The sequence below is a fragment of the Rhipicephalus microplus genome, chromosome X, assembly GCF_043290135.1.
Source record: "Rhipicephalus microplus isolate Deutch F79 chromosome X, USDA_Rmic, whole genome shotgun sequence".
Classification (NCBI taxonomy): domain Eukaryota; kingdom Metazoa; phylum Arthropoda; class Arachnida; order Ixodida; family Ixodidae; genus Rhipicephalus; species Rhipicephalus microplus.
The window spans coordinates 386,043,727-386,071,448 of record NC_134710.1 but is presented as its reverse complement, the minus strand read 5'-3'; the positions used below and the strand labels follow the sequence as shown (position 1 = coordinate 386,071,448).

Genomic DNA, 27,722 nt, shown 5'->3' with positions numbered 1-27,722 from the left:
GAATGAGAGACGCCGTGGTGGAGGGCTCCGAAAAATTTGATCACCGGGGGTTCTTTCACGGGCATTCAAATCTCAGCACACGGGCCTACAGTTTTTGCCTCCATTGAAAATGCAGCTGCCACAGCTGGCATTCCATCGCGCGACCTGTTGGTTAGCAGCTGAGTACCTTAGGCACTAGACCATCGCGGTGGGGTGAATCAACGATATCATTGCGTAAATTACATATTCATATTTGTAAGAAAGCAAGCATAAAAATGCTCTATGCTTGCCTTCTTTCCGACTGTCTACTTCGCTTGATTATGATTCTGATTCATAAAAGAGGTGGTCTCCCTCAATCTCTGAGTGACATGCATATGTATGACGAACAGCCAAAAGAATTTACTCGTTTACTTACTCCTTTATTATTTTTCTTTCAGCCGAGCTCTCGTACCACAAGCAGCTCCATGGGGGCGTAGAGTTCCTGGATGGTATCCCTCATACCGAGAGTGGAAAAGACCGGCGACATGATTTGAGGAAGTCTTATATGCAGAGATGTGGGCAAGAAGACAAAGAACGAGCATGAGTGCCAAGTCCGGCTGTCAATCGCACGACGTTCTAGAATACGTGACATTAAATCAGCTTTCCTAACAAATAGCTGGTCAGGCTCTAATACTACGTTGATTAATACAGAATTAGCGTCCTCAAACATTGATATCAGAACGAAAAGCTTTGCAAAAATAAAGGTGGTATTTTTAGTAATCTTTAATGTTTAATACGGTAATTTTGGGTGTTTGTGGATCTCAATGAAATTTTCTGGGCTATCTTTTTCTCCTTTCTTTGATTTGAACAAAATCTAGCTTGAACTGTGCATATGATTTACAAATGAATGTCAATACTTATCTCAACACGCCCACTTTTATCCCCGCATTTTGAATGTCACTAGCCCGGGCGCCTCGACGTAAACTACGGAAGCACCGTTACAAATGTTGGTAACACAAAAAAGTAACAATCGCATAAAATGCTATAATGCAAGAAAGTTTACAAACTGAATTGCTCTAGTGGTTTTGGGTAGCGCATACGTGAAGTGAGAAAGAAAGAAAATTCGAGAAGTGACGTGATTGGAATGGAGAGATGGGGTAGTTTTTAAATGGTTGCACATTACCTCGACCATGCAAGTGAGGTCATATTAATTAGGGAGCAAAAGTTGCTGCATCACAATATTGATGTTTAGTGAATTATTTGTGCCACAGCCAGAACACAGAAGAAATAGGAGCAAAAAAAGGCAGAATGTGGATCCGCTAATAGTGAAGATATTGACCTGCTGCGAAAACAAAATTGAGGAGAAGGTAGCTGCAAGTTTTAAATCTGTGAACTATCGCCGGTATTTTTTGTCATTTGCATCACGTGAATAGTTGAATAGTTTGCAAGGAAGTTTCGTTGCATCAGTTCGTGGTTTTCTCAGGTAGGTTCAGTTCACAGCAGTGCTGGCGGCAATGCATTACAAGTATTACATTGAAGCATTACTTTTTTGGTAACTTAGTAACGTACACATTACAATTTTCAAAATATAATGGATAATGCACTTACGATAAGCTATTTGGTAACGTAACTGTCCCGTTATTCGGTACTTTTTTCATGTTGTTGGATTATAAAAGCGCTTTCATGACGCTTGCGCTACCCGGCGACGATTATGACCACGGTATGCTATTTACCGCGTGCTTACAGGAAGTTTTAAGAAGCCTAGAATGGGAACTGTTAGGGATAAGAGTTAATGGAGAATACCTTAGTAACTTGCGCTTCGCCGATGACATTGCATTGCTGAGTAACTCAGGAGACGAATTGCAACTCATGATTACAGAGTTACTCAGGGAGAGCAGAAAGGTGGGTCTTAAAATTAATCTGCAGAAAACTAAAGTAATGTACAACAACCTCGGAAAGGAACAGCACTTCGAGATAGGTAATAGTGCACTTGAAGTTGTAAAAAACTATGTCTACTTAGGGCAGGTAATAACCGCAGAGCCTAAGCACGAGATTGAAGTAACTAGAAGAATAAAAATGGGGTGGAGCACATTCGGCAAGCACTCTCAAATTATGACAGGTAGATTGCCACTATCCCTCAAGAGGAAGGTATATAACAGCTGTATCTTGACGGTACTTAGCTACGGACCAGAAACCTGGAGACTTACAAAGAGGGTTCAGCTTAAATTGAGGACGACGCAGCGAGCAATGAAAAAAAAATGGTAGGTGTAACCTTAAGAGACAAGAAGAGAGCAGTGTGGATTACGGAACAAACGGGGGTTAAGGATATCATATTTGAAATAAAGAAGAGAAAATGGACATGGGGCAGGCATGTAGCGCGTAGACAGGATGACCGCTGGTCATTAAGGGTAACTAACTGGATTCCTAGAGAAGGGAAGCGGGTTAGGGGGAGACAGAAGGTTAGGTGGGCAGATGAGATTAAGAAGCTTGCGGGTATAAATTGGCAGCAGCAAGCACTGGACCGGGTTAACTGGCGGAACACGGAAGAGGCCTTTGTCCTGCAGTGGACGTAGTCAGGCTGATGATGATGATGATGATGATGATGATGCTCGATAGCGCTGTTGGGTAGCCACTCGTCATCTATTGAGGTTACATTCTTCTTTAGCAATGTGGACACCTCCTGACCTGCGCCTTTCCTAACTGTTCTCACTCTGGAGACTTCGCAAAGGATCTGTATCCCGGTAGCATCGGTGGGGCTTCACTGTGCATTTCTTGTAGTAATATAAGGTTGTGTCTCTTGCTGCTTTGATGTATGTACTGTCGTAACGATCTTTTGCAACTTTCATAGTCATCCTGTACAGCAATTTTAAAGACTTCTACTGAAAATTCCATACTTTAGTGCACAAAGTGCGTCACCTCGCAGGCTCCAACGTAAACCTAATATGTGCAGACTTCAATGGTCAACATACGGCATGGGGGTATTCATACACGACGGTGAAAGGCCACAGCCTCTACGTCGAAACAAAGGACGCAAGTTATCAATTGCAAAACGACTTCCAACGCACCTTCGAGAAACGGAACGTCGTCGCAGCGAGACACAAATCTGAACATTGCCTTCATAAACACCGCCTTGACACTGCGTGGCGTCACGTGTCGGAACGCAAGGGAGACGTTGGGAAGTGACCACAGCACACTCGAAATTGCAATACCCACTGCAGAGGGCACGCAAATGGCACATTAGCAGCAAATCGTCGACTAGTACGAATATAGAAAGAGATTAAAAGACAAAGTAGCAGAAACAATTGAAGACACAAAAGCACGTACCAACATGTTGAACGCCACAGCCAAAAAGCCACTCAATTGATGAAAGCGGAGGCAGAGGCTACGATGCTGGACAGAAGATTAGCCCCCCTTATGGAAGCCCGCAACTCAATGAGGCGACGCTGGAGACGTTCACGCCAGAGCAGAAAGCTACAAAAATGTATAGCATAACTCAACAGAGACATCAAGCATCACAGCGCAGTCCTCTGCAGAAAGCAGTGGTACGCGGTGTCCCAAGAAGCCGATGGTTGACTGCAAAAAGGCAAGACATGGCGCCTGCGATGTCACTTGCTCAACGATTAGACAACCAAGGGAGCTCAGCGTTACTTGCAGAATAAGACCACTCACAAAGCAGTCAATGAAATGGGAGAGGCTGAGGTGCAACGACACGTGGACGTCAAGTATCTTCCTTTAATGCCAACAGACCTACTCCCTAGCTACGAATCTGCCAACGAGAGACTGGTTGCCGACATCAAAAAATGGGAAGTGTGAGCAGTTCTACAGACAATTAACTATAAATGGGCGTACTGGCCATACCACATTACCAACAAGACATTCAGGAACTTGAACGAGACCGCAATCGATGCTCTATGCAAGTATTAAAACCAATGTTGGTGGACGCGTAGGCTGTCGCAACAATAGGCTCAAACGGTTCTAATCTTCTACCGGGCAAACCACCCTGCATGGACTGCCTGAGACCCATCTCCCTGACTTCGTGCGTGAGAAAAGAGCTGAAACACGTCCTACTCAATAGATGACAACGTTATTTGGAGGACTACAACGTATATCTACATAAAATTAGGGGTTTCGCGCCAGTTTGTCCTCCCAGGACGCCACGCTCTTACTGAAGAACGAAATCGTGGACAGGCAGTTTCCGACGTTAGAGAGCAGAGGGGTGTTCGGACTCGACCTTCAGGGAGTATTCGACAACGCCCATCACTCAGCCGTCCTTCGGCAGTTGTCCCACTTAGACATGCGGAAGAAGGTGTTCACTTACATCATATATTTTCTGAACAGCCACACCGCACGGATTGTGGCAGGAGAACTACAACTACCGCTCAAGCAGCTGGGGAGCATGGGTACCCCGCAGGGCTCGGTTCTCTCCCCTCTGTTGTTCGACCTCGTCATGATAGGCGCTGTAGGAAGATGATAACGTGTTACGAACATCAAGTACACGATGTAAGTGGATGAAATCACGCTGTGGTCAACGAGAGCAAGTGACAGGCATGTCGAGGCATCCCCTCCAAAAAGCCGTCGTCGCCATAGAAAATCACCTAGGACCCACCAGACTCAAATGTTCAGCAACCAATTCAGAACTGCTAGGGAACTCACGCAACGTGCGCAACGCCCGACAACACCACACATCAACGTGGTAAGCCAAGATGGAACGCTGATACCGCACTTGTGAACGCTCAGAGTTTTAAGTCTGCGCCTCCAGAATGTGAAGCACAGCAACGTGACGGTACAGAAGCTCCACGCAAAGCTGTCCCTGGCCACCCGCTAACTCAATAAGGTGGCCACTCGGTAGAAGGGCGTGAGAGGAAACAGTATACTACGACTATACCCAGTCTTTTGCAGTCAGCTACATATCTTACGTAGCGTCTTTCCACAATCGGAAAGCGGCGAAGAAAGAGATTCATGCGATGGTTAGAAAGATGCACAAAACGGCCCTGGGCCTATACCCCCCACCAACACGGAACGCATGCTCACGTTGGGAGTTCACAACACGCTGGAAGAAATCGCACAAGCCCTGTGAACAGCGCAGTATCACCGTCTGTCCCAGACTAGGATGGGAAGAACAATACTACAACAAATCGAAATCAAGGCGCCTGGAACCACCCCAGAGGTAGCAAAGCAGCTACCTTGGGACGTTCTCGTAAGACAGAGGGTACCATTGTTACCGAAGCACTTGCAGCCACAAGTACAGTAAGAAAGAATAATGGCGAGAGCCATGGCCCTCACCAAGAGGACATGCCAGCAATCCAGGCGGGTACTACATGGGGGCGGCGAACTATCCCCACCGGCCAAACACCTACGCAGCAAGCAGCCATTGCAGCAGACACCAGAGTACTAACAACGTCGGGAAGCATACGATGCAAGTCGCCCCCGCAAGCCGACTAATTTTAAATTTTACTGGCACTGGCGATCCCAGATTGCCACATGATCCTCAGCGACTCGAAGCCTGCAATAATTACCTTTGCTAGAAACAATGTGCATGAAACAACTTCAAGAGTATGTTACGCATTAACAAGACTGGAAACGAACGTTACCATGAAGTGGTTTCCGCGTGTACTGGGAAGCTGGACACGTGCCTGAGCCGAAACGAGGAGGCAGATACGGAGGCACACACACTCAATAGCCGCGGGGCTTTGCCAACAAAATCTTGGGAGCCGGAACAACGCGATGATGAAGACGAACAGTTTTCCATCACAACCTACGGCAACGTTCTACAGTGGTAAAGAACAAACAGACAACTCTACCCACCGCCTCACCGACACTTACTACACAGTGAAGCAGCCACACTACGGCGGTTGCAAGTACAAGCCTTATGATCTCTCGTCTGGGCAAAGAACGTATACCCGGAGGTACACTCCATAGATATATGGCAACACTGCAAGAAGGTGCAACCTAAACAGGAACACCTCCTCTGGGACTGCGCGCCGCCACCGGGTAACCAAGAAACAATGCCAACTAACATCAGCAGCAAAATCATGAGCGAAACTCCCGACAATCAAAGAGACGTAGTCCAGCACGTGCTTCACATCTTGGAACACCTGCGGCCGAATGTGGAGCCCCCACGGGTTTGACGCGGGTAGGTTGCTGCTACGGGATGTCCGAGTACGCTACAGTTTTGCATTTATTTCCTAACTCTTCCCCCTGTATACCTCATCAACAATGTTGTTTCACTCACTCACTCATCCTGTTGGAATAATTTCTCTATAGCTAACCCCAAAGAAATTGTTTTTCGTGGCGTCAGACAGCTGTATGCCTGCAGGCTTTCACAAAGAAAGCGATGGTGGAATCAATTTTTTGTGGAAATTGCGGACAAAAATTCCTGAAACGGCGCGATTCTATATAGGAAGTTTTGGACCATTGCCACATAAAGCTTAAACAAAGGCACAGAATACATTGTGATAAATTGCAGAAATATGTTTTTCATGGAATTGAAAGGTAGCAGGGGAATTAAAAGCCCCTGTCTTTTTCCGTACCAAAAAAGACCGGCAGCCCGAAGGGAAAGCGCATGGGCTGGTTTACTCCATACCACGTGCTGAGTGCCACGCTTCGCCTGTGCGAAAAATAAAGAACTTCAAAAGACTGCAGCAAAATAAAACCATCGTTTGCATTTTGGAATGACCATGTGCTCTCGCTGAAAACAGCGTGGTGAGCTACCACCATACCGAATCGTACAAGTTCAGCACTGTACTATAGAAGCCTAATTATTAAGCGTTTTGGTTTTGTAGAATATTGGCTTATCCAGGAGACAGCTTGTAACTTAACTTGTCTACAGGTGCATTACCGAAGGAGAGCCTGCCACAACGTAATTCTGCACGTCATGGACATTAGGCGTGATCACATGACAGGAAGAAAAGCTTACAAAAAAAAACGCCAGTGAGGCGCGGAACATCGAATTTTTTCTTGAGAACAAAAAAAAACCTATTTTTCTCGGTAATTTGGTTGGCTTGGTTTTTCACTACCCTTTGCAAGAAAGAGGGAGAAAAAAAAGTGGGACAGATATCCTCTAAAAAAGATGTAAAGAAACGATAAACTCTCTTGATATACCTTCCGCAAGTTCATATAGCCACAAGAACAAACACTGGCATCGCTGCGGTCGCGACGATTTGATGTCCAGGCAACGACTCGCTTACTCCCCCGCCTCTTGTCTGTTTTTGCTGCGCCTGCCACGTACCCGCTCTTTAGCAAAATGTTGGTGATAACTCCCCACTTTTGTACGCAAATCTTTCAAGGTACAAGGTGAAACACTTCATAACTTGTGAAACTTGCCGAAGCTATGAAATGTTTTCATATATATTAGTGTAATAGCTTAGGATAGGCAGACTCACGTGTGAACGAAATATTTATTGTGAAAATAGTCTTGCAGGACAACAAGACATTTGTGTTTTTTTGCATACACCAAGAAATGAGTGCTAAGAAAGTATGCGGAGTGGTGATAACGTGATTGCAACTAGGCAAAGTATTCGGCCTCAGAACGCGTTCCGAAGTATCGCAAACGAAATTACACGTTTTTGATCCACTAAATAGACTGCGCTTTGCCGAGCAAGTTACGCTTGCATCTGCGAAAAATATAAACAATTTGACAAAGTTATGCTTTCTCAAACAGGTGACTTTACACGAATCTGAGTGTAACAAACACTCATCTAACGTATTAAAAAAATTAGCACAATAATACTGACACACGCAAACATTTCGGAAATGTTAAGATATATGTATATATTTTTACCGTATGACACGTTTCTTCTCAACAGTCGCCAGGCAGTGTATAGTCGTATACCCTGATTTGAGTGAAATGCCGCGGTGATCTATCGGTGCGTCACCGACGATAATGTTCACTTAGCGTGGGAGCACCGCATAGCAATGATTCGAACACAAACACCAGAAAGTCGCAATGAACTCTTTCGATCGCGCGCTCATCGACGTCATCCAAGTAATAATTAAACAACCTTCGCCTTGATGATTTGACGAATGGTCTCACATGTCGTATCCGCGTAATCAACTACAAGAAAAGTTAGTTTATGCTGTGGCTATCTCAACTGGTGGTTACGAGCACGACAGCGCCGTTGCTACGATTCTGAACGAAGACACAATCTGAGAGCAAGAAGCATTTCCGCACACAGCCTGAACCGCGCATAACCTTAATAATTTTTGTAAAGTGAAGTTCCAAAATTATTTCGAGAGAAACATGAAACTAAACAACGTGTTGAGTGAGCAAGCATGCATGAAAAAAAAACATAAACAACAACGGCGGCGGTATTCTAGGCGAGTACATTGAAGATGTTTTGCGACGTTCGATACTGCACGTGAGCGCGAGGCTTGGCATGGCAGTGAAAGCACTGTCCGTAGATACGTGAGCTCCTCCAATACAAATAACACCAGAGTGAGGGAAAACCTTATAATGCCTAAAGGAATCACCCGAGTTGTAACAGTGTTAATATGGCGTCTTGCGTATCAAAATTGCACGATTGTGCGCCAATGTGTGTCTTTTATTCAAGCAGAAGCGTGTTCTTGCATTTCACAGCGTTAAAAATATGGCGGCTGTGTGCAGAAATGAAGTTGATCATAGGGGTTAGCAGTGCGATGCAGACCTTCTCACCCCTTACACATTGACTACAACCGAGAGCGTGATTGTACAGAAGCGAAAGTAAAATGTGTATTGTTTTACCAGGATATTACCAATTCTGTTCTCGTCGCATTCTTCTGCAGCTTGAAACGAGCAAAAAGCGAATGAAAACAGCGGTACACCGCACGAACCAAGTGCATTAATCTGTAGGCGCGCCGCAGTGGGTATAGAAGTGTCCGTGCCGTGACGTCAAACATGCCTTCCACCAGGTGGCGCCAGCCCAAGTTCTCAGGGCTAATACGACGGCGTTTTACTGCTCCCTTCTTTGCAACTGTAGGTTACGCATGACAGTCGTGCTTGCTTGGGATCCCTGCGTTTGCGGGGTACTGCGGAGTGCCTGGTGACCATGCTGGTGCTTTTTCTGCCTCGTTCTTTTTTCGAGCAGCCACGGACTGGAACGGCCTCCCCCGGGACATCGCCAACATCGCCTCATCATCTGTCTTTCAAGATCGTAATATTGATCATCTCCAATGCTAAAACAACTCTTACTGCTTATTGTTAACCTAAATAAAACCCCACCCTTTATGTAATGCCCATTCTAGAAAGCGGGGTCTTTAAGGTAATAAACTGAACTGAACTGAACTCACTATTGCTCAAAGGCTCGCTCAGGGGCCTCGCTCTGGGTTTCGCGCCGACCGGTTGTGCCCCCGTGATCTCCGATGACAGCGCAGCTCTCGCGGACTGGCTTGCCCTATTCCATCTCCTGCCGCCGACATGAGCTCTAGCTGAGTGGTGCCCCCCATTCTTAGACTCCTGCGACCATGTCCATCTTTCCTATCTCCTCCTAACTTCTGCAGTTCTCTGTCGTTTGCTGTCCCTGCGCCTCGCTCTCTCCTTCCTCTCTCTATCTATTTACCTTTAATCCCATTCTTTTAATTCCACCTTACCCCATCCCTTGTGAGCTACTGTTGAGGTGTCACACTCTGATGCAGAGAGTTACGGGCTTCACTTTTGTCTTTTTTTTTCTCTTTAAGAATCACATAAAAATCACATAAGAAAGGCTCGCTCACAAATGCAGGAACCAAAGCGTACCGCCATGCACTTCTGCTGTAGCGTCTCTGTGATTTGTGGTCGCTTTCACGAAAGAGTCGCCCTCGCCGAGGTGGTCTCGTGGTTAAGGTACTCGGCTGCTGACTCGCAGGTCGCGGAACCGAATGCTGGTGGCGCCGACTGCATTTTATATGGAGGCGAAAATGCTGTATGCCCATGTGCTCAGAGTTGGGTGTACGTTAAAGAACCTCAGGTAGTCAAAATTTCAAAGCCCTCCACTACGGCGTATCTCATAACCATGTGGTGGTTTTGAAATGTTAAACCACATATATGAAACAATCACTGAGTCAATCGATCAATCACGAAGGAGCCGCGTGCGAGGTCACCTTTCTTCTTGCTGATCCAGTGCTCATCGTACCTCCGCTGTCTACCAGAAAATAGATGACACCCTTCTGGAGACACCAATATTCTATAAAAAATTGGTGTCTCCAGAAGGGTGTCATGTCACCAGCTAGCCCCAAAGAAAACAAAAAACACGTTTTTGGAAGCACCTTCTTGCCTTCACAACTTTGAAGGGGCATTGCCGGCGTTTTGGAATGCATACGGTTCCTCTTTAGAGTTCAAAGAGGAAAGACACGAACCCCCGGACCCATCCTCGGCTGCGGGCGATGCGTTCGGAGTGTGAGGTGTCAGTAAAACATGTTCTTTTTTTTGGGGGGGGGGGGGTAGCTGAGTACATAAGCGGTTCTTCGAACATCTGATTACTCTTTGAAGTCACGCGTGCGGCATCGTTTGCGCTTTAGAACTGCAGATGCAGATTTGGGAATGCAGATTTGGGAATGTATTAGCCTGCAGACGGTGTCAATTCCAACCTTGATGTTTATCGATGTCCTTGTTGGGAGGTGCCCCGACGCGGCAATTTAATCTTTGTTTGTCTAAAATGCCACGCCGAGTCACCGCCTTATCTGTATCCTCATCAGCGGTGGGTGGTTGTGGTGCTCGGCTACTGAATACCCGAGTAGGGTGGCCCGTATGTCCAGGACACCAGACTAACCCAAGGTCAAAGAGTTCGCTTCTCAACAGATTCATTGCTCTTGTTAATACGCCCTTGGGGCATATGCGATGAGCTTCCCGAGGGTCTGAGACCCTGTATGCAGAGACACCTTGATGGGCTACCCATTCGACTGGTGAGAGTGATGGCAGTTGCCTTGGCTGACGCGAAGGATGGTGTACGTATGGACGCAGAGTTGACAGGTTTACCCCGGTTGACTACAGTGAGAGTGAAAGTGGGAGATCGCCCTTGCTGTTTAGGGTAGTGACTGATATCCGTATAATGAATGTAAGGTTGGTTCTTCAGTTGTTGCAGCCTCTGTACTTGAGCTTTTCGGCATCCTCTATGCTGCTACGGATGCATATCGCGTGTGATGGGCTGCGTCATGATGCACTGTTTGGGATCTTGTGAGAGTAGGTCGGTGGCTTCTCAACAATATTACCTGGTGATGAAAGAACAAACTCCGGTCTTCTTCAGAGCATAGTGAATCATAATCATTTTCTCAGAACGCGTGAACTCCGACGAGAACTGCTGTCACAGGTCCCGTTAATTAGGGAGGCGATCGCCGGTCTAATTCCAAGGGCCGAAGTATCAGCCCCCCGAACCGCACCACGAAAGCGTGGACAATTTAGAAGTGGTCCTATTTGGCGCGCCAGCGGACGCCGGCCGTGGCTCAAAGAACAAGTCAGAGCCGAGAGTTGATAAACAAAACAAAATTATATTCTCAATTATGGCAGATCAAAACGATACACAAATATGCACACTCGACACTAGTTGAATACAATATGGCACCAATCAAACAACGTACTACACAGTACAATCAGCCACACTCGAAACAACAAACACAAACAACAATACGCACAATGCAGTTGCATGAATCGAACAACCAAGACACCTAAAGACTAAAGAGTTCGAAAACTTATTCAGCCGAAAGTCCTTGGAACAAAAGTCTGAATGATACTCTTCCGAGAATCACTTACTCAAAGTCCAGCGCTGTTGTCGTTCCGCTGCCCCCGAAGTTTCTCTTCCAGCAAACCTCGCGTCTTCAATTGGCCGATCTCCAAGCACCAAACTTCTTCGCCGGTAACACGTCGGCTTCCCACGCGCAGTTTTTGCCACGCGTCTTCGCTCGCTGGCGGTAGGCACACACTCCTGCCTGTAGCACGAGTCTTCACCCCTCAAATGAAAATCCTCTTCTTCTCCTCCTTTGTCACTGAGGACAAAAGGCTTCGCCCACACGGCGGAAACACCCTACGCACACTTGCGCAAAAATTTCATCTCCTGCCTACGCACACGGGCACGAACTTCCTTCTTCTCCTCCTTTGTCACTGAGGACGAAAGGCTTTGCCGACGCACGGCGGAAACACCCTACGCACACTGGCGTGACATTCCTTCTTCTCCTGCTTTGTCACTGAGGACAAAACCTTCGCCGACGACACGGCAGAACACCCTACGCACTCAGGCGCATGCTTTCTTCTTCTCCTTATCGCCCATCTCTGCTGCTCGGTTAAATACCTTCCGCGCTAGATTCCAGAACATTCCCCTCGTTTCGTCGGCGCGATACGCAGCGAAGGCTGGGGAAAGCGCGCGACGTTTCGAGGGCCGTCCGCGACAGATGACGCAACCCTCCATCACCACGCCCCTTTCCATCAAGAACCTTCCAGGGCTTGCTCTGCCGCCGATGTGACAAGGTTCTTCGGCGAACCTACGCTTCCGAGGGGAGATAGACGCGCACCCGGGGAGTCTTTGGATGCTTGTTTTCTTCTTTATCGTTGACCTCGAGGCGTCTCTCTGGCGCTTCGTCGCGAGAATTTGGCGGCACGCCCTGTTTTGAGCGCTCGTTTTGTAAAAACTGTGAGCGCATGTAACACGAGTTTACTTACGCTGTACAGTGCACCATCTGTGCCGGTCGCTTGTCTGTTTCGGGAATTTTGATGCGAGTCTTTGGAACCTCACTGCTGGCATCAATTAATTCGCGTTCACACACGTCTGTGGTATGGCATACAAACGCAACAGAACCCACCAGCCTTCTGTAGAGGCTTAATCACAAACGCGAGACGTTTCGCGCACGGAGTAAGATAGTGGGCAAGCGCGACTTTACCGGCACCTGAAGGGAAGTGGAGAAAATTTCTACCCACGAGTCTTTCCGCCAAGGAAGAAACTAGCACTAGTGTTAGGAGAGGAAGATTACCAGAGGACAGGTATCGTCGCTAAAGTTCTTGTTTCGCGCATTCAGTGTCACTGCGTGAACTTTGCTGAGCGTGTTGCTTCCTGTAGCAATGCCAAGCCGCCCCTTTGAAATACGCTGCCTACACGCATTGGTGGGTAGTTCGTGTTTTGTGTAAGTCAGCGCCCTTCTATCAGACTCGATGGCCACGCCGAAACGCCTTGATGTAACATTGAATGGTTGCTTCTCGAAAGGTGACGCTTACCACAGTGCACACTCGACAACTGGCGAAAAGGCTACAGCAGCCGAAGAAGTGGTTCTAGTTCTAGTTCTGCACTGCCTGAATAAGACTCGTGTGCCGAAAGAACTCCTGAAAACTGATCGGAGCATGATGAATGCACAGAAATTGCGATTCCTGACAACGACATTAGTTCTTACCTCTTTAGCGGGAACACGCTATAGGAGTTGCAGGACGACGAGATTAGACGACATTTGTTAATGACGCCATAGAAACCAGGCGCTAACTACACCTTTTTCTTCACTTACTAAGCCATAACTGAAGTTCCAACCTCTCTGGCTAGAAATGTTTGCCTCACGGCTGTATTCCAAATATCAGGTGGGAGCTCTCTGCTCTCTGCCTGCGTGGTAGGCGCAGCACAGTCACAGCGAAAGCTATATAGAAGAGTGGCCTTTCAGAGTCTTTTCAAAACACTCAATCGGTAACTACTGCAAGCACACCTGCTCGGTACCCACTAGGGCATGCCCCACCGAGGTGGTCCAGGGGCTAAGGTACTGGGCCGCTGACCCGCAGGTCGCGGGATCAAATCCTGGCTGCAGCGGCTGCACTTCCTATGGAGGCGGAAACGTTGTAGGCCCGTGTCCTCAGATTTGGGTGCACGTTAAAAAACCCCACATGGTCGAAATCTCTAGAGTCCTCCACTACAGCGTCTCTCATAATCACATGGTGGTTTTGGGATGTTAAACCCCACATGTCATCAAGTGTTCCATACTACATATTTCTAAGTGGTTACAAAGGCACCATCTCTACCACACTCTAAGCCAAAACGGAGCAACAGGGGTATAGGGGTTGCTCCTTTCAGGGAGCAATTGCATTGCCACTCCCATTACTCTCCTAAAAGGAGTAACTGCAGAGGGAGGAACGGTTGCTCTCCTTTCAGTTCCTCCTTCGGGGGATGAACAGTTACTCCCTCCAGTTCCTCCCTGCAGACCAACAGTTACTCCCACCAGTTGCTCCCTGCCGACCAACCATTACTCCTGTAGCGGCCGGGAATGTCGGCTGCCGGAGGCAGCGAGAAAGGAGACGTGAAGCAGGTTTGGAGTTGCAGGGCAAGACTGTTTATTTCCAGTCCGTGCGAGTGACGAGAGCTCCCCTCGACGAGGGAGAGAAGGAGGCACCCCCGCGTTCTTCTACAAGAAAGAGGAAACGGGGGCCACCAAGCGAGCAGCCGTAGCATGCCGCCGGTCTAATCCCCGGAGCCGGCCCCGACAACACGTTGTTCCCCGAACACGGAGGAGGAGGAGCTGGCGCCGCGAGTAGGCGCGCTGTCGACGGCCGGCTGCAGACGGGATAAAAAAGAATGCGGTGGTGCTTAGCAGCTTCCGCTACAAAGGCTCCCCCCCTAGATTGCGGAGCTTTTAAAGAAGGACAGCAGTTACTGGCTGAATAGTGGAAGGTCACAGTCCAATGGTTAGCACTGAAATCGTACGTGAGAGGCTGCTTGAATGGAAACTTCAATATGAGCAGGCTTGGTGCGGTCAACGGCGACGACTTCTCGTTTCCCCCGCACGTCGATTGCGATGGTTTTGTTAGTACGTCCCAAAACTTTGAATGGGCCATCGTACGGCGGAGTAAGGGGCGGCTTCGTTGCGTCGTGTCGCACGAACACATGGGTAGCAGAGTCCATGTCAGGAAAAGTGAAAACTTTCCTGTTGCGGGCGATGCGAGGTGCTGTTGGCCTGAGGTGCGCGAGCCATGCGCGCAGCTTCTCGATGTGATCGGAGGCTGTTGGGGCGGAAGGTGTGTGGTCGGAGAAGAATTCTCCCGGGAGGCGCACTGTTGAGCCGTAGACCATTTCCGCTGCGCTGAAGCCGAGGTCTTCCTTCACCGTTGAGCGTAGGCCAAGAAGAACGAGCGGGAGCTTCTGCACCCAGTGCTGGCGGTCGAGTTTCGCTGCCAGTGCGGCTTTGAGTTGCCGGTGGAAGCGCTCAACCATTCCGTTGCTGGCGGGGTGGTAGGCGGTTGTATGCTGCAGCTTCGTGCCGAGGAGCGTTGAAAGTGCGGAAAAGAGGTTGCTCTGGAATTGCCGTCCCCGGTCAGTTGTTATGCGGGCGGAGCAGCCAAAGCGGGACACCCATGTTTGAATGAAGGCCTGCGCGACGGTCTCAGCTGATATGTCCGCAATTGGTATAGCTTCGGGCCACCGGCTGTACCTGTCGATGCATGTGAGCAGGTACCTAAATCCTTGGCAGGGCGGTAGTGGTCCGACGAGGTCAAGGTGAACGTGGTCAAACCGCGACTCAGGAGTCCGAAATTCCTGTAGTGCAGCCCGATTGTGGCGAGTCACTTTCACTTGCTGACACGTTTCACATGTCCGAGCCCATCGTCGCACGTCCGCGTTGACTCCGGGCCAAACGAAGCGTTGCGTTATCAGCCGCTGGGTGGCACGGACACCTGGGTGGCTGATGGAGTGGAAAGTGTTGAATACCACTCGGCGAAAGTTCAGTGGGACAAAAGGTCGTGGTGCTGCCTGGGAGGTATCGCAGGTTATCGTGCTCTGGACGTAGGGAAGTGCAACCTCCGAGAGCACGAGTGAAGATCCCCCTCCCTTCAGTCTTGCCAACTCGGGGTCGTCCCGCTGAGCTGCGGCCATAGCTTCGAAGTCCAGGACTTCTGTGCTGGAAGCATTGACGCGAGACAAGGCGTCAGCTGCTTCGTTTTCGACCCCGGGAACGTGGCGGATGTCTGTAGAAAACTCGGAGATGAATGAGAGCTGACGGATCTCTCGTTCTGAGTAGGAGGAACTGTTGTTTTTGAATACGTAGGTGAGGGGCTTGTGGTCTGTCAAGATGTAGAAGTCACGGCCTTCGAGGAAGTAGCGGAAATGCTTAATGGAACAATATATTGCGAGCATCTCCCTTCCAAAAGTGCTGTACCGTGCTTCTGCAGGCTTCAGACGTTTCGAAAAGAAGCCCAGTGGCTTCCACTGGGCACCCTCCTGTTGCTGCAGCACTGCTCCGACCGATGTGGAGGAAGCGTCCACCATGAGGCGTGTAGGAGCTTCAGGCCGTGGATGAATGAGGAGGGTAGCCGCGGCTAGCTCGTCCTTAGCTTTCTGGAAAGCGTTCTGGTGTTCGTCAGACCAACAAAATTCTGGTGCCTTTTGGTCGTCTCGGCGCAGCAGGTCGGTCAATGGCTGGAGCACTCGAGCACAAGACGGAATGAAGCGCCGGTGGAAGTTTAAGAGCCCGAGGAACTCCCTCAGCTTGCGAAGAGATGTTGGAGCTGGAAACTTCTTGACGGATTCCACCCTCGATTCCAATGGCATAATGCCTTCAGCAGTGATGTGGTGGCCGAGGAAGTTGAGCGCCTCTACTCCAAACACGCACTTTTGAGGTTTCAACACCAGACCGTGCTCATCCAAATGCTGAAAGAGCTGGCGGAGGTGCTCTTCGTGCTCCGCAGGCGTTCTGCTGGCCACCAAAATGTCATCCAGGTAGACAAAGATGAAAGGAAGACCCCGGGTGACCTCATCCATGAACCTTTGAAAGGTCTGTGCGGCATTTTTCAAGCCGTAGGGCATGCGGACAAACTCAAACAGGCCGAACGGAGTTGTTATGGCTGTTTTTGGTATGTCCTGCGGTTCGACGGGGATTTGGTGGTATGCCGCTACAAGGTCGATCTTGCTGTATATTTTCGTACCTGCCAGCCGCGCGCTGAAATCGTGAATGTGTGGCAGAGGATACTGGTCCGGCGTTGTCGATGCGTTCAAGGCTCTGTAATCACCACACGGGCGCCAATCGTCGTCCTTAGGCACCATGTGTAGCGGCGATGAATGGTTGCTAGACGAAGGGCGAACAATTCCCAGCTGCAGCATATGCTCGAACTCCCTGCGTGCAGCTTGAAGCCTTTTGCTGGACAGCCGTCGTGGCCGGGCGGTGACTGGCGGCCCGGTGGTGACGATGTGGTGAGTCACGTTATGTTTCACCGGCTGTTCCGTGTTGCGGGGCTTGGTGAGCGAGGGGAATTCGGCCAGGACGTGGTGGTAGGCTGATACTGGCTGGAAGGCGCAGATGCCAGATGAGCAGATGTTTGACTCCAAACCACGTACTTTGAGGGATGTGTTGTTATCCTTGAGGCAACGGTCACGTACGCTTACATCCAGGTTGAAGTGGCTGAGAAAATCTGCTCCGAGTATGGCGAAATTAACATCCGCCACCACGAAGACCCAGCGAAACAGGCGCCTGAGTCCGACGTCTATTGTCAGCGAACGGAAGCCGTACGTAGCGATGGCAGTGTTGTTCACTGCCTGCAGCGACGATGTGTTCTTGCTACGTCGGCGATCCTCGGGGGTTGCCGGGACAATAGAGATTTCGGCTCCCGTGTCGACTAGCAGGCGCGAGTTGCTTACGCGGTCGACTACGAAAAACAGGCGGCTGGGTGGAGGGCCGATGTCGTAAGCCGCCGTTAACGACTGGCCGGAGCGTTTCCCGGAAACGAGCAAGGTTGAGTGCAGCGGCTAGCACCCGTGCCGAAACGACGGTGGTACCAGCAAACTCCGTCCTGTGTATCTCGTGCATGGCTTCTCTGGGAAGAGCTTGGGTGTCTTGAAGGGGATCGGTTGCGTCGTTGCTCGTCCTGTTGGGGAGCGCCAGATAGCACAAGTTTCTGCATGGTCTCGGTAAGGTGTTGCAGTTTCTCCTCAAGGCGCGACAGTCGATCTGGTTGCTCATGTGTTCTTGCAGCAGCTATGGGCGCAAAGGTTGGAGTTGAGTATTCCGTGATGCGATCGGCAAGTTGCGCGAGTCGATCAAGGGACGTCTCATTTGAACCCGCGAGAACCACGCGCACCGACTGGGGGAGCCGTTGCAGGAAAAGTTCACGAAGAAGTGGGAGCTGGCCGTCCTGACGCGCGTGCACACCGAGTAGTTGCCGCATACGGTGCAGCAGTTGGGAAGGTCGTTGGTCGCCCAGCTCTTCGCGACACAAGAGCTGCTGCAGTCTGCTTTCTTCAGGCGCCTCGAGGCGGTCCAGCACCGTCTTTTTGAGGGTGTCATATTCTTCTTGCGCGGGGGGTGAAACCAAAATGTCGTCGATAGCGTCGGCGATTTCGGGGGGCAGGGCTGCGACGACGTGAAGGTATTTTGTCGACTGCGAGGTGATGTGCCGGAGTTGAAAACGGGCCTCCACTTGGCTGAACCAAACTCTTGGATTTTTCGGCCAAACATTTGGTAGCTTCAGTTCTGTGGCGATGACCGCAGGCGTGGAGGCAGCAGCGTTGTCGTCGGAGCTCATCGCGGCGTGTTCGTTGAAGCGTTCGGGTCACCAATTTTGTAGCGGCCGGGAATGTCGGCTGCCGGAGGCAGCGAGAAAGGAGACGTGAAGCAGGTTTGGAGTTGCAGGGCAAGACTGTTTATTTCCACTCCGTGCGAGTGACGAGAGCTCCCCTCGACGAGGGAGAGAAGGAGGCACCCCCGCGTTCTTCTACAAGAAAGAGGAAACGGGGGCCACCAAGCGAGCAGCCGTAGCATGCCGCCGGTCTAATCCCCGGAGCCGGCCCCGACAACACGTTGTTCCCCGAACACGGAGGAGGAGGAGCTGGCGCCGCGAGTAGGCGCGCTGTCGACGGCCGGCTGCAGACGGGATAGAAAAGAATGCGGTGGTGCTTAGCAGCTTCCGCTACACTCCCACCAGTTGCTCTTCTAAGAGCAACAGTTACTCTTTACCGTTCCTTTCACGTTTTCGCAGTTACTCTCTGAAAACCAACTGCACATGCTTCCAGTTACTCCTTGGTGAAATGAGTATTTATCTCGAGTATGCTTGTCACACGCTTAACACATGGCGAGAGCTCCTTGGAAGAGCACTGCTTGGGTGCTTCTAACACAAAAAGTGGACAATATTGAAAGGAAAATAAATGCTTTATTGTTCTTTTTATGAGGCGACGTGTGACCACACGTAAAAGTAGACTTCGCCACACCACAGCCAGCACTAAACAAACACCATAATACATCAAAGGTTTTCTGCATCATCCGTGGAAAAACAATCTTGAATTTCTAGCATAGGGCAGTCTGTGTCATCATTGGTGAGAGAAGGGCAACTTCTCCAATTCTGAAGAACTCAAGTTTCGCAGCTGGTGTTTCCATCAGGCTAGCGCAGCAGAACGTCACCGCAGGCATATGTGAAGCATCTCATTGCTGCATGAAAAAAAATAGAAGTGTGAGGTTAAACATGCCAGAATCAATTCATAACAATGAGTCACACACACTGAAGCAGCGCTTACATTCTAGGATGTCTACTGCAAAACGAAATGTGAAAAAAAAGGAAGGTTCGGCCAAACGTTACTTGGCAAGCCATATAAATGCTGATGTGGTATACGCTCTTCACATGATGTCTCAGACAGCAATATTCTGGAAGAAAATGTGCAGCACCTCAACAAGGCATATTTGTAGCAGTTAAAGATACCCTTAGGTTCAGTTAACTTGTTTACTATACACAGCTGAGTGACATTTCTATGAGCCCATTCACCAATGGGCATTCTAAATGAGGCCATGTGTGTGGCAAATAACACGTACTGTCCGCTCATGTTAAAATACTTATTTAGCTCGTGCACATAGTTGCTCTCTATTCTACTGTTCTATCATACGCTGCTGCGTCTTGAATTGTGCAATACTTGTAGGCACAAGCCAAGCATGCAAAGCCTGCTTGAAAGCAACCATTTGCAGAGGCTACATGATAATCTTCAGTATATTTCTTTGTACCTGACGCAAACGGCTGGACAAAACTATAGACAAATAAATGTAGACCGTGCTACCTTCAAAAAATGCTTTAAATTTAGAAAACTAGGGTGCATTTGTTCACTCGGTTGACGAGTCACAGCCACGAGATATGTAAACGAAGCAATATATCTTAAGGCATGCACAGATATTCTGATTCTTTTGTTAAGGCGTTTATTAGCCGGCAACGAGCGAGAATATGCAATGGCGACAGTCACAGCAAAGCACGGGCTCTCAGCGCGAGCGGCGTCCTTGTTGGGTAGCCCCACTAGAAGGTACGCAAGAGTTCGACCCATTTCATAGTTCGGAGGCTTCGCTACAATTACCCCGGGGTCGAAGAGGGAGCCGCCTGGCGACCTAACAGCTTGTTATTATTAGCGGGTCATAATAAGCCTTCAGGCGCTCCATGTTGACGATGTCTCGCCCACGGCGGCGCATGTCCGAAGATTGTTCAACGGGTTCGATCAGATAGTTGACGGGTGAGGTGCGCTCGACGACACGGTAGGGGCCTTCGTATTTGGGACGTAGTTTGGAAGAGGGGCCAGCGGCAGAGGTTGGGGTCGAGAGCCATACAAGCGCACCAGGAAGGAATACGGGCTCAGAAGTGGTGGAGCCATCACGGATACTCTTCTGCCGCTCTTGATCTTGCGTCGTAAAAGCCTTGGCAAGCTCGCGACACTCTTCAGCAAGCCTGGCTGTCTCGGAAAGAGGTGTACACTCAGATGGATCCGGCGTGTACGGGAGTATCGTGTCCATGGTGTGCGACGGGTGCCTTCCGTACAGCAAGTAGAAAGGTGAAAAACCAGTCGTGCTCTGAGGGGCGGTGTTGTAGGCGTAGGTGACGAAGGGCAGTATATTATCCCAATTAGTGTGGTTGGCAGCGACGTACATAGAAAGCATGTCGCCGAGGGTGCGGTTAAAGCGTTCGGTGAGGCCATTCGTCTGTGGGTGGTAAGCAGTAGTTTTGCGGTGGACAGAATGGCACTCCGTCAGAATGGCTTCGACGACTTCCGACAAGAAGACACGGCCTCGATCGCTGAGAAGCTCTTGGGGTGGTCCGTGGCGCAGTATAAATCGATGCAGCAGGAAGGACGCAACATCGCGCGCAGCAGCCGCAGGGAGAGCGGCGGTTTCGGCGTATCGCGTTAAATGGTCAACGGCAACGATGGCCCAGCGGTTACCAGCCGACGTCAGAGGAAGTGGTCCATACAAATCGATACCTACGCGCCCAAAGGGACGGTCAGGGCAAGGTAACGGTTGTAGACTGGCGTGCGACATGTGGGCTGACGGTTTACGGCGTTGGCAAGTGAGGCAAGAGCGAACGAACTGCTGCACATAGCGGTACATCCCGCGCCAGAAGTAGCGTTGTCGAATGCGATGGTAGGTTTTGAATACCCCAGAGTGCGCGCATTGCGGATCAGAATGGAATGATTCACATATCTCTGACCGCAGACTGCGGGGTATCACGAGTAACCACTGCCGGCCGTCGGCGTCGTAATTGCGTCGGTGTAGGAGGCCGTCACGAATGGCGAAATGGCGAGCTTGACGACGCAATGCACGCGTGGATGGCGTTGCGGATGGGTCAGAGAGCATGTCGATGAGCGGGCCGATCCAATTATCCTTTCGCTGTTCGGTAGCGATGATGTCAACATCAATGGCAGAAACAGCAGCCGAGGATACTGAGCAGAGCACATCACCTTCAGGCAGAGGGGAGCGCGAGAGGGCGTCGGCGTCAGCATGCTGGCGTCCGTTGCGGTACAGCACGCGGATATCGTAGTCTTGTAAGCGAAGAGCCCAACGGGCGAGACGGCCTGAGGGATCCTTCAATGATGAAAGCCAGCATAGTGCATGATGGTCGGTGACGACATCGAATGGGCGACCATACAAATAAGGTCGAAACTTTGTAAGAGCCCAGACGATCGCCAGGCACTCTTTCTCCGTGACGGTGTAGTTTTTCTCGGCTCTCGTGAGCGTACGGCTTGCATATGCTACGACATATTCAGGGAATCCGGGTTTTCGCTGCGCCAGGACAGCGCCGAGGCCTACTCCGCTGGCGTCCGTGTGCACCTCCGTTGGGGCTGTAGGGTCGTAGTGGCGTAGAATGGGAGGCGACGTCAACAAATGGCGGAGCTTCGCGAACGCGTCGTCGCACTCGGATGACCACGAATTGAAGGGCCCGTTGCTTCCAAGGAGCTTCGTCAGCGGTGATATGATCGTGGCGAAATTTCGTATGAAGCGTCGGAAGTATGAGCACAGGCCCACGAAACTACGCAGTTCTTTGACAGATGCAGGTTTGGGGAATTCGGCCACGGCCTGAAGCTTGGCAGGATCAGGAAGAATGCCGTCTTTGGACACGACGTACCCCAGTATGGTGAGTTGCCGTGCTGCAAAGTGGCACTTTTTCAGATTTAGTTGTAAGCCGGCATTGCTCACACGTGCGAAAACTTCTTTCAGACGTTGGAGATGCGTGGAGAAATCCGGAGCAAAGACAATGACATCGTCGAGGTAACACAAGCACGTGTACCATTTCAAGTTGCGCAGAATGGTGTCCATCATGCGCTCAAAGGTCGCAGGTGCATTACATAGACCAAACGGCATGACGTTAAACTCGTACAAGCCGTCTGGCGTGACGAAGGCGGTCTTTGGTCGAGCGTCGTCAGCCATGGGTACTTGCCAGTACCCCGAGCGCAGATCGAGAGAAGAAAAAAAATCGGCTCCATGAAGGCTGTCAATCGCGTCATCGATGCGTGGCAGTGGATAAACATCCTTGCGAGTGATCTTATTCAGCCGTCTGTAGTCTACACAGAACCGCACAGAACCGTCTTTCTTCGCAACAAGAACAACAGGAGACGCCCATGGACTTTCGGAGGGCCGAATAACGTCGCGTCGGAGCATATCGTCAACCTGATCATTAATTACTCGACGTTCAGCAGGCGACACGCGATATGGACGTTGCCGTAAAGGTGGATGGTCACCAGTGTCGATGCGATGCGTAACAACGGACGTGCGACCGAGAGAACTTCGCCCGACATCGAAAGAAGAACGATATTCTTGTAACAGGTCCAGAAGTTGGGAACGCTGTACGGCCGTAAGGTTGTCAGCGATGGAGGGGCCAAATACATCAGCAGACGACGAATCAGAAGTGGAAACAGCATTGATGGTACACGACCTGGGAGCGCGCGTGTCATCGGGTACGTCCAGGACTTGTGCGTCGTCGACTGGTTCCACTCTGCCGAGACATTCCCCTCGAAGCAAGGTAACAGCGTACGGGAACGGGTTGGTTACAAAAATAGCAGTGTTGCCCTGGTTGACCTGCACGGTCGCGAAAGGTACTAGCAACCCTTTCCTGCTGCAAGCGCGGTCAGATGGCGAAACAAGTCCAATGGTGTCGGAGAGACCAGCGCAGTAGACAGACACAGCCGTCGTCGAGTTTGGAGGCACTGTTGTATCGTCTCTCGTTAGAATCTTGCTCAGTGTCGGGGGACTGTCTTCTGGCGTCAAATGCGAGAAGGGTGAGAGCTCAATTTCGGCAGCGGCACAATGGATGACGGCGTCATGGCGGGAGAGAAAGTCCCATCCCAGGATGACGTCATGAGAGCATGCCTGAATGACGATGAACTGGGCGACATACAGAACGTCCTGGATGACAACGCGAGCTGTGCACCCTGCTGTAGGATGAATCCGGTGCAAACTCGCAGTACGAAGGGATAACCCAGAAAGTGGCGTCGTCACTTTTCGAAGTAAGCGGCAGAGTTTTTCGTCCATAACTGATACGGCAGCTCCAGTGTCAATAAGAGCCGATGCACAAACACCGTCCACAAGCACGTCGATGACATTCGAGGGGCTGCTCTGAGGGCTTTCACATTGCGATAGCGTCGCAGTCCTTGCCTCAGGGACTGCGACGATTAGTTTTCCCGCTCATGAGATGCCGCTCTTGGCCGCATGGGAGACAGGGAACGGCGTCGTGGAGACGGTGATCTTCGAGATGGACCTGGGCGAGATCGAGGGGGCATAGACGGCGGTTCTTCGCGATAAGGACGGCTGAGTTGGCCAGCAACAGGAGAAGAAATTGGAGCCGGCTGTACGCGATGGCAATAACGGGCCACGTGACCGGCGTAACCGCAGGCAAAGCAGATGGGCCGGTTGTCGGGTGTGCGCCATCTGTTCACCGGGGTAGGTCTCACCCATGTCGCAAGGGCTGATGGACGGAACGGTGGCTGCATGGTGAACTGAAGCTGAGGCTGAGGGGTTACGTCAACATACGTAGCGGGCATACCCGCTGCAACGGACGGAGGTCGTGCCGCAGCTTCAGCGTAGGTCAGAGGGGCGGGTGCTTGAACGACTTGGGGTGGCCTGGCGACCACGTGCGCGTAACTCAGGGACGCAGGAGCCGGAGGCTGTTGGGGGTGGTAAGCAGGCATTACCTCCGCTATTTCCTGTTCAATCGCTCGGCGGATGGGAGGGAGAAGGGTAGTAGCCGATTGTTGAACAGCAGGTTGGTGGGAAAAGGGCAGGAGGGAGAACTGACGCGCGATTTCCTCACGGATAAAGGACTTCAGTTCTGCCATCAACGCCACTTGGTCACAACTGGCCTCCAAGCCAGCAAGCGTTGCAGCTCGTGGTGGGGAGCGTCGGGTCATCGAACGCTGCCGGCGGAGCTCCTCGTAGCTCTGGCACAGTGTGATGACCTCAGCCACCGTGCCGGGGTTTTTGGCGAGCAGCATCGTGAAGGCATCATCGTCGATGCCTTTCATGATGTTTCGGATCTTGTCAGACTCGGACATGGTGTGATTGGATTTGTTGCATAGGTCCAGGACATCTTCAATATAGCTGGTGAATGACTCACCAGCCTCCTGAGCACGTTCACGCAAGCGCTGCTCGGCTTGCAGCTTGCGAACAGCAGGGCGGCCGAAGACGTTGACGATTGCGGTCTTGAAATCGGACCAGGTGGCAAAATCGGACGCGTGGTTGTTGTACCACAAACTGGCGACACCGGCAAGGTAAAACACCAAGTTTGTCAGCTTGCCGTCCTCGTCCCATTTGTTGGGGACGCTCACGCGGTCGTAAACGGCGAGCCAGTCCTCCACGTCAGTGCCATCAGCGCCAGTGAAGATGGGTGGATCGCGGATTCTGGGGACACCGGGACAAGGGGGTGGCATTGGAGGAGGCGTTTGCTGAGAAGCGTCTTGGTACATAGTAGATGGCAGGGTACGTGATCGTAGCTCCAAAGGCATAGACAGGGATCGCAGCACTCTCCACCAAATTGTTAAGGCGTTTATTAGCCGGCAACGAGCGAGAATATGCAATGGCGACAGTCACAGCAAAGCACGGGCTCTCAGCGCGAGCGGCGTCCTTGTTGGGTAGCCCCACTAGAAGGTACGCAAGAGTTCGACCCATTTCATAGTTCGGAGGCTTCGCTACACTTTGTTTGACAGTGTCACAGATAGCTTGCCAATACATATATATTTGAGAGCAACAAGATGTGAAGCTTTTATTAGTTCAACGTCTGGTTGGTTCACAGCCAAACAGGTTACTGCTTGTTAGACAAATTGGAATAAGCACTGTGATGCGGGTTCTTGTTGCTGATTTGTTTTTCTCCCGGGCTGAGCCTCAGAGAGTTTTGTTAATAAGGACAAAGCCGTTCGGTTTCCAAGAAACACACAAAAAGTTTAATTGAAAAGTAAAAAGGCAAAGATTCCTCACAAAACAAAACACTTAATAAACAGTTGACTGGACATGACGAAACACATCTATAAACACCCAACAAGAACGTTCAAAGTCAGTAACTAAACCTAACGTTCGAAAGAGGCTGAGTGATGGGAGTAGCGCAAGAGTATCGGTGCAGTCTCACCCACAAGTTGGTTTTCGGCGGTGATGAGAAACCGGAACGCCGTGACTCCTGCGTCAGCGCGTGGGCTGGACGAGGACGAGGGAACGCTGGCTGCTGGCGACACGTCGAAAAGCCCTACCAAATCGTGATGGTTTCGGCTTGAGGAGCGTGTACACGTCGGAGACGGGAGAACGCAGGCTGGTGGCGACGCGTCCGGGAACTAGGGTCGACCTAGTCAAGCAGCTGGGCGCACAGCTCGGGCCCGGAGCCCGACGGCTGTAGCTCGCCTGCCGGAACCAAAGTCCGCAGGCCCTGGAAAGGAGTTCAGGACCGGATGGCCACGGTCCTTTGGAGCGGGAACCCGACAGCAGGAGGTCCCGGCCGGTGGAAGTCCTGTAGGCTCGGGTCCGGAACCCAACGGCCCATCTTCAGCGCCCGGTCCGGTGACGACCTTCCGCTTGCACTGCCTGCCTCGAATTCCCCTTGCTCTGGTCTCCCCAGGCTCCTGCTTCAGCTCTGGCCCACTTGTCTCGTTCTCATTGGAGATACTACTGTTTCGTGGTGTCAAGCCATTGGGCCTTGAAATCTCCGTGTTCGCTGCCCATTGGATGTTTTACCTTTTGTTTACTTCACGTCCTGCCACGCATCCTCGTGCTTGACGCTCTTTAACGTCGTCATTCTTGTTTAAGCAGCACCGCACGTGCACTCTGGTATTTCTCCTTTTGTTTTTTTTTTTCGTGACGCGCACTTTTCGAAGGCGCGCACTTTGAACGCGCACCACACATCACATACGCCCCCCTTTTATTCAAGTTTTTTTTTTAGAAAAAAAAAAAACTGCCGATGAGTGCGCGTTCTGCACTACGTCACAATTAAACCACATATTTGCACCACGCAGTTCAACACATCACCGGGCTACAGTTCGCTACATCGTCCAAATGTCCACACTTAAACTTTAGATTCACCCAATTGCATTTAAAAGTTCTGAAACCCGGAATAAACCTTTTTACTACAAAATCGACTATGGACAAAGCTACTTGTGTCCGCATCTAAAAGTCGAAGTCCAGAAAGAGCTACCGGTTTTCTAACCCTACACTCAGGTTATCGCGTCCCAAACCAGACGCACTGCCCTTCTCGCACGTTTCGAAAGTAACTGTGGCCAACATGCTTTTATGCACTTTCGCTGAAACGCGTGTCTGCACCCCCGCCGGCCACATGAACGCTTACCGGTCACAGAGGAACAGGGCGCGGTCTCGAGCCGTCGGCGTCGACACGAAACGCACTGAGACACGAATGTCCAAATGCCACAATCTCTCACACAAATGCTTTCTTTTAGTTCACCATCTAATGAACACAAGCTCGGGGTGCCCTCAGCAAGCCCAAACGCTCCGACAAGCGTGTGAGGTTCCTGGATTCTTGAGAAGGGATGCCGTTGTGCTCGGTCATTATACAGCTCATCTTGAGTGGACTTAATTATAGGTTCAAAACCAATCACGTTCTCAGGTTCAAGACCCTGTCTGGCATTCTCCATACCTACTATCGAGCCCACCTCCGATTCGATACTGTTTATTTTGAAGAGTGCTTCAGCACTCCCATCGTGTTTTCTCGGACAAATAGCAGTTACGCTATCCTGTGAACTAGAATCCCCTCTCTCTCTGAGTGAGATATACGTATGGTCTAGGACCATTGACGTGGTGCCTGCTGCTACCTCTGTCGGTACAAAACAATCAGTGGCCACTATATCAGAGCCTTCATGGCATTCGCTGCCATCTTCCCAATGACGTTCTAGCGCTCCTTCCATGGAGCTATTGAGAGGTAGCCCTACCCCTTCCCGAAATGTGCTCGGCCTCTGAGACGTTCTGATACACACCTCATTCTGAATGGAGCTTCTTCGTTCCCTGCTATCGAAGCTTTGCTCCACAACATTTTCCACAGCTTCTAGGTCGCCCATATCCAGGCGCTCTTCTTCATAGGTGCTTGGCCTCTCAGAGGTCCCCAAGCAGCTAACGGGAGTAATATGTTCCCAGCCAGAGAAGCTTTC

The 27,722-nt window shown here is 50.6% G+C and overlaps 1 protein-coding gene across 1 annotated transcript in view; it reads left to right on the top strand.

Annotated features, from left to right (window-relative positions):
• Window positions 1-6,610, top strand: part of LOC142776431 (luciferin 4-monooxygenase-like) — a 134,972-nt gene extending 128,362 nt beyond the window's left edge. The window contains exon 11 of the mRNA XM_075880072.1: window positions 417-6,610. Within this exon, the coding sequence (XP_075736187.1) occupies window positions 417-562 (146 nt within the window). The 3' untranslated portion in view covers window positions 563-6,610. The remainder of the gene's footprint in view (window positions 1-416) is intronic.
• The last annotated feature ends 21,112 nt before the right edge of the window (window positions 6,611-27,722 follow it).